Here is a 12,190-nt window from a genome sequence, read left to right as displayed (position 1 = left end):
ATGGTGCAGCAACACCCGCCAGCGAGCCAGTTACACTGCTTCCCTCGTACACTTGGAGGTAATCCACAGAAAATCTGACTACCGCACCCGGAGCGGCAGGTCACCGGCGGGTTGATTTCGCAACGACTCCGACCGACCCCGAACATCGGCCGCACTCGAGGGCGATGTTGTTGTGCATATCAGTCGGGGCCAGGAGGCACATTGCATGTACGGTGGGTGTATTTTTGTGTTCGACTGTTGTGCGCAAGGATCAGTGCAGTTCCGTAGTTAAATACTACTACAGAACGGTAGAACGGAGCCTGATGGGGCATGGAATTCACTGTACCCGGTGGTGTAGATTTCAAGCAAATTTTGTTATCCTCCATCAAACTACTCCGATTACTTTGGCTGCGCGGACGGCGAATATATGATTAGGATTACTGTGGACTCCGGAGGGGCTTCCAACACCTTCGCTGCGAGAGGTATGGTATGAAGTGTAGGTTCTCCAATAATGCAGGGCTCCAAGTCCTACATCAGTTGCAAGTAACGAATTGAATCGTGTGGCCAGGTGGGAGTTCATATAGAACTTTGTGAAGGATATTCCACATTGATAGGATTCCAGGGCAGTGAGTGCTGCTAGAGTTATTTTATGGCATCGTTTTATATTTAATCCACAAAAAATTAAAAAAACTTGTAAGTTTGCTCGAAGAGTCTTACTTACTTATTATTCACCGAGTGGTTCCGCAAACTCGCAAACTCCAAATTAACATGACATGACCAGCCGGCCAGGAGTCTGGCGAGACGCAGCACAGCAGTAATGCCGTCGTAAAATGCGTTCACTTCGCTGTTGTCTATAATACCAACGTTCATTAAATTTACCATGAACAAAAAATTCAATATCAAATATTGACTCTTGGTCCGGTAATTACATAATTGGGTTAGATTGAATCTTGAATTAAAAGCTTAGGATGGTCCACGCATTTAGAGCGAAATAAATCTGATGCCTTGTGTTAACTAGCTTTATAAGCGTTTTGTGTGATTAATATTATTTACCTATTCTAGTATCGAATGGAGAATGGAACCCAATCCGTTCAGTAGTTCTGGAATCACCTCGAGATGGACAGGCAATAAGGGCTTATTCATTTATCGGAAGAAAGGGTGCATTCGGTAGCAAACACCCAAACCGATAATGGAAACCGTTAAATAGAAGGTTCGAGCGAAAGCTTCGAAAGACGGGACGCGGGACACGTCCATTTGCCTAATGATTCATTCAGACACACCCTATTAGTGCGTGCCACCTTCGTCCGGCATCACTAGCATCAACTTCAGCTGGGGTCAGCATTCGGAACGTCAGTCCTCGCGGACGAACCGATACAAGAACCGGTTTAATTGGTGCCATAAAGTACGATAAATAATTACCGTGGCCACCTCCGGGGCCGTGGTGGTGTGTGGATAATTTGCGAATCTTTTCACCGGAACCCATCCGGACCAAGTCTCCGTGTGCTTTGGGCGACTATTTTGGGTCAAATTAATCGAATCATTTGTACACCCGACGGTAGCGCCCGGATAGCGGGATCGATGCCAATCACAAACTGTCACTCAATTCGGCAAAGGTCTCCGGGACGTTTTGGACTCACCGTTCGACCGGGGCTCCGGTCTTGAGAGGGAGAGTGAGTGATCGAGAGCGGGAGAGGAAATAACGAAATCACGAAACTCACCTGGTAAAGACGGGCAGCTGGGAGCCCATGATCTGTAGCCGGGCGAACAGCAGGGCGACGGTGGTGACGCACAGGACCACCAGTCGGCGGCTGGCTTCGTGGGGCCACCAGCCGGTCGGCAGGGCTAACGATTTGCCGCCGCCGCTCGCCATCGACCGGGCCAGATGGTAGATATCGCCGAGCCGGATCTGGAAATAAAGAGACACGAAAAGAGGGACACGAATCAAGAGTCTGTGTGCTGTGGGCGCGTGTCACGAAATCGGGGATTGCGGGCGTCATAGAACGTTCGAACGGACGACTCCGGGTGAAAATAGAGTTGCCCGCCTCGTTACAGCCACGTCGGGACCTGACTGGGACTGGGAATGATAGAAAGATAGAGAAAGAGCGAGAGAAGAGAGAGAGATGTGGGCAGCAATACGAGTGACTTTCGATCGTTGAGCTCGTTTGCGCTACTACGTGGTTTAACAAATGCACAGGCTTCGAACATTATTGGCAGTGGTAGACAGCTCTAAGGTGTGGGGATTTATGCTTGAAACCAATCCCGTGTCATCTGAATATGGTCTAATGGTCTTCCCGCAGTTTCTAATTCCTGATACCCTGAGGAATTAACTAGTTGTTTGAGCCGAGAAACATCTAAGATCCGTTTTCCGTTCACGACAATCGCCAGGAGCCGATCGCCAGTAGACAATGGATATTGATAGATGAAAAAAGGACTCAATCCGAATGTAGTCAAACTAAACTGACCGCATCTGATGCCAAGGTAATGGGTTGTTTTAGTGTTTGCACTTGAAGCGGTTCGTCCAAGACAGGAACACATCGAACAGTGCTCATCTTACGTCTATTGATGATGTGCTAGTTCATCATCCACATATTGCGTGGATAGTGAACTATCATTCCACGTGGTGGTAGGTGCATGAATTTTGAATCCCAAATAAGCATAATTATTGACCAAATTTGCTATTATTGCCACAACAGGTATGCGATATTGGACTGACGTCTATCATCGTAGATGCGAGAACAACACCGTACCCCGATTGCGGATCTATCGGGGTACGGGATGACCAATGCCGAAACTTGGAAGACACTAACAACTGAATGTGTCATCAGACAATCGAAAACGGATGCATTCAGGATCGAGGATTTTTCCGGAAGGCTCTCAAGGCTTCACCTCTTACGCACGCTATTGCGACAAGACCTCAACTGTACGCATTGCTATGCGATGCCTGTGGAGACCAATAAACCTGGAGCACTGAGGGAGCCTCGTTTAAACATTCCCCCGGTTTCCATGGTGATAAGTCGCAGCGGACCTACTTGATCCTTACTCCACCCCACGAGAGAGCAAACGCTAAGATAACTCCATTAGAGGCGGCTCATCCTGCTAATGGAATTGTGTGATACACCGGCCCGCTTATGGTCACCGAGCGATCCAGGTAGTTCAGAGGGATTGTGGGCCTCGGATTTCGATGTACTCGCAGGAAGCCGCTCCCAACAACAACGACAAAAAAAGAGTGCCCATATTCATGGACCTTTTGTCTGGGTACCTCGACGGGGCCTCGAGGGAAGCGCGGGTAAAAGTTTCCTCTTCTGTTATCGTCAATTTTTCGAGGCATCCTTTGGGGCTTTTTTTCGCCCCGGCCACTCAGGCCAAAAAAGAGGATATCTGGGTTACACCCGGCCGTGGCCAGTCGCTACCACAACCGGCATGTGTGTCAACGAGCGAGCGAGAGAGAGAGATAGAATGAGCGAGGACGTGATATGGACCGACGTTTCACAAAAGGTGAAAATCCCTTCAGGAGTTGTCCGCCACCGCAACACGCAGTAGCAGCGATACAGTGTTTCACCGTCAGTCCCGGTGCCATCTTGGGCGCTGGACTTGTGGTGTGCTGGACATTAGCCGGTGCCTGCACACGGAGAAGACATCACTCTGCTGCTTGCTGGATGTCGTTCTGCCGAAATGAATTGGACGCATTTGTCTCGGTGCGGTCCGTGTGTCCTCGTCATAGCGGCACGGTCGTCCTGCCAACTTATTAGATGCGTAGCGGACCGAAATCGTCCAAACGTTGGGTGGATGTGTGTGTGGGTACGATGTTTGGGCGATGGGGAGGCTGGGGCGATGTTTTTGTTTCATTTCCATTTCCCAACGCACATTAACACACCGGGAACATCATCATCATCGTTCGTTCGTTCGTTCCTTCGTCGGCAGCCAACATCATCCACCGTAGACACAGCATAAGCAGGCAGGCATTAAGTGAAGCTCCTAAACTATCTATTCAGTGGCGGACAGCTCCTGAAATGGACTCCCGGAACTGGAACTCCGGTGCGCTGTATTCACAACGCAAGCTGATTAATGCGAGGGTAATTTTGACTCTTTGTATAGAGCGCTCCGCTGCTGCCTGAACCTGACGGGGGTCGGTCCACCAGCAAGTGCTGCGCCCGAATTAATCAGAGGGCGCGCAAAAGGATACTAAATACCGGCGTAGGGCTGCTGCCTGGGTCCACAGAAGCCGGGGCGGACCGCGCACTCGAATCAATCTTAAAGCGAAACCAAGCGGCCATAAAATTTGACTCTCATCTACTGGTTTTACTGGATACCTTTTGTGGCCACGTTGTCACGTAAGTAAGATTTAGATTCATGTTTTTTGCGGTCGTATGTTGCACGCCTTTCTGCCATAATGAAGTCGATATTTTTTGCGATCTTGAAAAGGTCCTTTGGTAGGTTATTCAGAATGAAATGATTCTTTACTCCATTTCCACGTCCTATTTTTTCAAGTTGATGGATAGGTCGTTTCCAGCTTTGTTTGGTCACTCGAATGGTTCCGTTAGGTCTGGTGTAGTGTTTTGGGTTTGTTTTTCTGCATTCTGTATCATTACTTGGTTTTGTTTGTTTATTGGTTTGTTTGCGTCTTTTCACTTTGTATGATTTTTTCTTTTTCGCATATTCCTATTGAATTGATATTTCTTCGTTTGATTTCCTTGTTTGATGATTTGTTTTTTTCGGACAAAAATTAAACAAACAGCGAACTGAATAGTTAAAATGAACTAAAATCATTGAACGCATTAAATCGAGCCCAAATCCAACCAAAACCGTCGACAGGAATTGTCGCAGGCTGTTGGCAAACTACTACATATCTCACATGGCTTGGGGCCATAAATTATGATCCCAAACGCAGACATCATTCATCGCGCGCACCCAGGCATGGGTTGTGGCCAGAATACGGAAAAGCATAGCGCGAACACCGGCGAGACTTTGTCCGGAAGAGTACCCGTCCGGCTGGGCGCGTTTCTAGCTCGCAGACTTCGGCCAGACATGAGTTATGCTGGCCACTGCAAAGTTGGTGATTTTCATTTTCACACATCCCACAGGCGATGATGATGGCGCGGCGCTGATTGTTGATTATAAGTTGGCCGCTCCTGCTTGGTCGGCGGGGTGAGTTTCGGGACTGGGGTTCTCGATCCAACGTCATAAATAGTTGAAATATTAAAGAACCAAAAAAAAAGCTTTCCCCAAACTAATACTGGGCCACCTGGGCCTCGAAAGTGAGCGCGCAGGATCGAGGGCACCACAAAGGCCACACCAAAGCGCGGTCCGCTAGAGAGTTTCGACAGCATCAGTGTTGGTTTCGAATTTACCATCGAATGCTTTCGATGATACACACACACAAACGCACACCCACACTTCGAGAATCAACGGTTGTTCAGAACGAACGCACGGGGTAACGTTTCTAAGCCCCTAGAGAAGTGGTCCCGAACCGTGTTTAGGGGTGTGCCAGGTGCATGGTAAAAATTAAACCTGTAACCTGTTTAATACGGCACCCCGAAGCTCCCAGTGGCCGAAGCACTAAACGATCGATTCCTGCTCCGGCAGAAGGGCGCACCGCGGCCACGAGCAGTAATGCATAATGATTTCTCATGATTATAGGGCACCAGCTACGCCAGGTGGAACATGATCCAGCAGCATTCAGCGTGTGCCGAAGTAAAACACATTATGCAGTGGGAAGGCTATCGCTCTTTCTCACTGTAGTGTCGAATTGCTCGCCTTTTGCGTCGTAATAGGGTGTAGTTTTCATCACGAGTTAACAATGCCGATCATAACTTCGATACATAAATTAAAACCTAAGTGTTACGGAAAAATTCAAAGCATCAACAGCTAATAGCAACTTTGATTATGAAATGGAAAAGCCAAAGAAAGTAATAATATCCTTCAAATGTAATAGTTTATATATTCACTCAAATGCCATCCTAAATCTGAATTTTTGCCTATATTACATCCTTCAATACAGGAAAATTAACACAAAATTAGGCCGAAAGAATAACGACTTTATGTAATACCTAATATAGGACGATATCCAGTCGCGGAAAAGTAGAAAGTTCTTGAACATCCAGATTTCACCATACTACGATTAGATTACGTTGATTGCTTACCTAGCCGTATTCTCAAGACCAAACTTAACAACTAAACTTAGAGCCTGCAGCAAAAGAGATTCACTCCGGATGCGGGAGTCATTATGTCAACAATGTCCAAAATATGTATGCTTTCATAAAAAATCCGCGTCTTTTCAGTCATTGTAATATAAAACATGATTGATAGACATAAGCCTTCGAGCTGAGCACGGATTGTAATAAGATGCGGTACTTCATACTCCGACCATTGTTGACCTTAATGTAGTTTAGAAAATAATTTGAGACTGTTTCATTAACTGTGTTCTGTATTGCGTTCATTTCACTTTACTAAACGGCAGACAAAAGAAGAAGCAAGCCGGTTCCGTTGGCGATATGGCTTTGCAGGCTTAGGGCTGCGATTATCTACCAAATGGGTCCATGTTATTCCGCAACATGGACAGGAGTTACACATTCGACCACCAGTGTAAGTCCAAGAGGATGCATTAAAGGAAGTTGTTATTTCGTAGCAATGCTGCGATGTAGTAAATTTAAGAGCTGCGTACAATCTTCAATGAGATCGCTGGATCGCTTTAAATTCCACTTTAAGCTGCATATAGCGCAGTACAAGCGTTCTTCGAGTGTTTTTTATGTTGCATTTTGTATGTAGAACCAGTAGAACCGAGACAGAGAGCACCTTTTAAACCTTAACGTTAGCTCAAACGTTTACCAAATTAAATCCAGCGCCATCAAGCTTTCGGATCGCCTTGTGTTTGCAGTGCGCCTCCCCCCTCCCCCCACCACACACACACACACAAACACATAAAAACATTCGAGTGCCATGTACGGTAGACATATTTGAAATATGCATAACCGCAGAACAATTCCGAACAATTCTGACCATCCGTCGATGCAGATTCCTTTGCATGGTTGCAGAAGAAAAGCGCAGCCCAAATGGAAAGGAGCTTCCCTCTCCCGGCCACTTCATCCAGCGTGGAGCTTGTGTGTGTGTAATAATTTGGGACCTTCCTCCTGTGGGGAGCATCGATGGTTCTAATAACAACTTTATGGGGGGCCCGGATTTTTTATCACCCAACCCGATGCAATTGCTCTGGAGACGAGCGCCGAGAGTTTATGCTTATTTTAGTTGAACTTCAGCATTTAGAAGTCTTTTATGAGGTGCATTTTGAAAAGGGTTGAAATAGGAGTAATTTTGCGTGTGTGGTGCTGCTGTAATAACACAATTTACAGTTCGGTGGTTCATGCTGCGGGGATGGGTCTGGGCGAAGTTTGGGCAGAAGTTGCGTAAACTAGCGTAGCTAACGCGTAAGGAGCATCGATGCGTGGTTCTTCGTGCGGAAAACTCAATATAGGTCCGAGAACCGTTCGTGCGAAAACATTTCAATCGATGGAAAACGGAATGTGGGAAGGAGATAGTGAGAGGGAGAGAGAGAGAGAGAGAGATTGAGGCCGCGTTTGGTTGGAAACTGATTGCTTGCTAACAGAGAACGCCCGAAATGCTTTGATGCGAGTGGAATTGCGTCGGGAAAATTAAAAAAAAGATTCACTCCATCTGGCAACAGTATCTCCCATTTGGGTAGCCGGATGCGTGTTGCGATAAAAACGGTCTTATGGAAATGAAATGAACACGCGCATTAATGAATGCACTAAAATAAAAGCACAAAAAAAAAATCGGAAAATAGCCAGCTCGGCAGCAGTAATGAAAATAAATAACATATTGTGCTGTACATTTTTGATGAGATCAAAATGAAAATCAAATGACAGCCTTCGCGCATCGAATCGTCGAGCGAAAACCAAACCAAAGCAAAAAATCATAAGCATCTGACGCCAAATTTTAAGCTCAATCAATCATTCAAACCCAACCCATCGTGGAGAAGATCAGTTGTGTGATGGGGAAACCAGGGAAAACCAAAAGCCCGACCCCCGGGGGAACATGGTGCTGCAGGGAAAAAATAAATCTTCCCTTTAATTGACACAAATATGCACATCCAGGCACAGGCCCAGGGGTCGAGCGCGGCTCGGTGGAGGTGAACATGGCGGAAGCAACGTCTGCATGCTGCTCGGTGTGTGTGTTCGGAAGGACCATTAATCATATGCACCGATTGTTGCTTGGCAGCTCGCGCCAGAAATTAATTTCTGTCTCGTTTCATTTATCATCGATTGAAAAACAGACACCAAAAAAAAATGCGCTTTCACAAGCAAAAGTAATAATTAACGAGTCGAAAGTTACACGAAAACAAAGATGCGACCTTTGGGCGACGTGGGACGGCGTGGCGTTCATTAGTTTCAATTACCGAGCGCAAGATTATGGCCCAAAAGTCTTAACGCGGTGTGTCGTGAGTGTTACTTCCTGTGTTCGCTATTATGCTCGCTACCTACCGCACCGAAGTCCTTGAAGCGAAAATGTTGTAAATCAGCGAGGTGCGAGCATAATTTATGCTCGGCTCTTTGATGCGACAATAGGATCTGCACCGGTGTGCACGCCGCCGCAGCTGTCACTGCAAGCAGCGCGTGGTGCGCGTTGTGTCAGTTCCGCGAGCAGCATAAAGCGCGCCGGAAACATGTGTAATTATTCGTGAGTGTTGAACTATTTTCGCCCCACAACCCGGGGGCGACACCCAGCGCCCGACCTATTTGGGGGTACACTTCATATTGCAGTCTCGGTTTCGATACGCGCGGATTTATCCCACAACTCCGGTGCGGCGGTGGTAAGTACAGAGGCAGCGGCAGCGCAGCACGACAGTGCAAAGTTTGTTTAAAAATTCATTACATTTTGATTTATGTTCAACCGTTCCGTTCCGGGTTTTGCGAAACTTTGTCCGGCCGTCCGGGACTCGGCTTGGGGTAGGGGGAAAGCGGGCAGGGCAACTGAACAGTACCAACCGCACCAAAACACACACACACACACACCGACCTCACCGTATTCTTCTTATCGTGGTGGTGCATGGGACACTCTTTCCTGGAGCGCACTTGTTCCTCGATGTTTTTAGAGGTAAAGTAAAAAGTTTTCAAAACATTATGCAAACAACGACCAGCGGGCGAGAAGTGGGTGTCGGGCACAGAGCACGTTCCGTACCACAGGGCGGTTTAGTACACAGATAATTACTGTATACGAGTGCCGAGTACGCAAAACACGCCGTACGTCATTTCAATCGATCATTGTGCACTGTTTCGACGAACGCTTTTCGTTAATAGTCAAAGAGAGAGAGATAGAGAGATAGAGAGAGAGAGAGAGAGAGAGAGAGAGAGAGAGACAAATAAAACTAGTTCCAAAAATTAAAAAGTTGGTACGCAAAATGTACGTCGGAACTTGAACACTGATGGCACTAGTATTCCTGTTTTTGTTATTTGTTTGTTTCAATGATTCTTACAAAATGATACACACGTTGGATTATGTTTTTCGTTCGTTCTTTTGTTTTCCTAATAAGTTTTCCTAATCGAATACCAATAGAAAAAAACATCCTTTTGTTGAAATGCAACTCCACACACACACACACGCGCATCCTTGGTGCATGTTGTGTGCAAATAAACAGCTCCAGCAGCGTTCCGGAACTCCGGAACTTTCCGTGGACTTCCCTGCCAGCCCCGGACGATGTAGCGCGACCACCGCGACGCGCGACGCCATAATCGGTAGCAGACCGTTTATGGTCGGAAAGTGCGGGGAGCGTGACACAACAAAGGGAACCAAACCAACCGAGCCTTTCGCTAACTGCACTTACGTGCATATGTGCGAATGTGCGCACACGCGGGAAAATATTTATTGTTTCCAGGCGTTATCATTAATCTTGCATTTCCTCACGGACGGAACAACGGGAGGACACCAGGACTTCGCGGTACGGCACTAGTGGTGCTGGGGGTTTGGCTTCGCCGAACCCATCGAACCGGAATGTGCGAAATTTTTCCGGAAACTCCGCCGGTTCGGTTTGTAATTATCTCCGGAGTTTTCCAGGGCGTGCAGGAATAACAAACAGAAACCCAAGAGCAGAGGTGGGCAAATAAAATAAAAACGGAACCGGCAGGACGGTAATAATCGCCGCCGTCGCCAGCAACGGAGCGGCGCAGAGACGACTAAATGTGTCGCCACAGCAGGGACACTGCACGAATGGGACGCGTTTTTTTCACGCACCGTTATGCTGTAACACGAATAAGCTATTTACAGAAGGATCTTAAAGCACTTTTCGGATTTTGCGTTAATTTATGTTTTCGATGGACACAATTCTTTGGGCTTTGCGTTACGTTTGATAGATTAACGAAATGAGAACACATGTAACGGATTTTGGAACACTCCGGAAGGTACTGTTTGCTGTCTGAATGGTTCATGTACACACAAGTGCACACAGTTACTGAAGACACACCGAGTTCTCTCTGCAAAACAAAACTCACGGGAAAGTCATAGACATTGTTTAACTTTTTTAAAAGAACATGGAAAACAGAAAACAAAGTTTAAACAAGTGTGGATTTTCCTGTCTTCAAAAGATGGTCGAACTAAAATTTAAGCCCAATAAATTAAAACTGTTTAATAATTTATGAGTTCCGTCGAGGCTACGTATAAAAAAGGCTAGTTGAGGCAGTGTGTTGCGGTTGTTGTGAACGTGCTACACCCGTGCATTACTTTAGACCTAATGCACAGCGAGGTGTGGCTCATATTGTACTTCACACATTATGATACAAAAACGAAGATTAGCTGGTGGCCCATAAATAAGTAGCCCCCGGGAAAGTTTCGCTTAACATACAAAAAAAAGTTTGCTATGAAAATAAGAAGCCGGAACCCCGGACCACGGACCTCCATTCATTTTCTTCTTTCAGTCCCGCTGCCTGCCACGGAGCCCACCCTTTGAAGGATGATACATGAAGAAAGTTGGCTTACAATGTCTCCCGAAGGATATGAGGACACACACATTCTTCACCGTGTTCCACGCGCACGGCAAGCAAACAGAGTGCGCTGCTTTCCACCCTCCCGAAAGGGTGGCTGCTCCCCCGAATGGTTAGTGAAGTTGTTTTTCTTCTCAAAACGAACCCCCGCGCAGAGTGGGCGCAGGTTGCCCGCAGAGCGCACGGAGGAAAAGGCAAGGGCAGGAAAACACCGGCCAAACGCACCAAAACCAAGGCCACTCTCGTGGTGACATCGGGCCCCGTTAAAAGTTAAAACATTCGCAGGTTAATAGAAGGGTTTGAACCTGCGCTACGGTAGTCGCCCACCCTCCCTGGCCTGCTCTTCCGAAGACCCACCTCCGGGGCAAGTTTGAATTTATCGTGACGTTGAAAAAGAGGATACGAGACCTGCATATGCTTTGGCGACTTCCGAACTTCGTGGTTCGGCCGCGACCCAACCGAACAGACCCTCCCGGTGGTGCCGTTACGACGCGACCCGACCGACCGAGGCGTGCCGAGATGAACTCCGAAAGAGGTCGACGGACGAAAGTTTTTCCACCGCTACGAAGGGCACCGAGCCGGGCCAACCCACCGGGGATTTAGTTCCGCGGGACCAAATGTAAGAAAACGGCGATCGTGCCGTGCTGTGTTGAAAGTTTTGCTCGCACGAAGGACGACCATATTTCACCATCGCGCTGGGTGGCTTTGGGGGCGGGTGGTGTGGTGACCGGACTGTGTCAAATATTAAAGCACTTTCATAACAACGATAGCTTTCAATATCGCGGCGCCGCACCGCACCGCGCCGGTTTGGGACACCATAAATTCGGTGCCATGATTTATGATTCATGGACTCGCGGAAGGACACCCCTCAGTCCGTCCGGCGATTTAGTCGTGGTGGTCGGTCTCCGAAGAGATTGAATTAGCAAGAGAAATATAACCGTTCGTTGATTGAACGTGCGTATGCTTTCGAATCGGAATCGGACCCAAGGATACGTTTAACGGGTACATGAAGATTTATATGTTTCAAGAAACGGCGCTGGGTGCCGCTTAATCGGGCCAACCCCTGAAGGAAAGCATACGATTTGCCCACTCGAGCGCTTGGGTTCTTTGCTGGCTCGCTTTCTTTCTCCGATCCGATTTGTTTGACCTCCAATAGCTGCAGCAAAACGGACCCAAATTTTTGGGGAAACGCCAACAAATAACCGATGTTGGTTCCAATGGCA

The 12,190-nt window shown here is 47.4% G+C and overlaps 1 protein-coding gene across 1 annotated transcript in view; it reads right to left on the bottom strand.

Moving 5' to 3' along the window:
* LOC128278632 (protein O-mannosyl-transferase Tmtc3) overlaps positions 1-12,190 on the bottom strand; it is a 130,833-nt gene that overhangs the window by 28,995 nt on the left and 89,648 nt on the right. Inside the window, exon 6 of the mRNA XM_053017364.1 lies at positions 1,698-1,885. Coding sequence (XP_052873324.1) covers positions 1,698-1,885 — 188 coding nt within the window. The remainder of the gene's footprint in view (positions 1-1,697; positions 1,886-12,190) is intronic.

The sequence above is a fragment of the Anopheles cruzii genome, chromosome 2, assembly GCF_943734635.1.
Source record: "Anopheles cruzii chromosome 2, idAnoCruzAS_RS32_06, whole genome shotgun sequence".
Lineage (NCBI taxonomy): Eukaryota > Metazoa > Arthropoda > Insecta > Diptera > Culicidae > Anopheles > Anopheles cruzii.
Note: the sequence above shows the minus strand (reverse complement) of the source record. Positions and strands in the feature narration are given on the sequence as shown.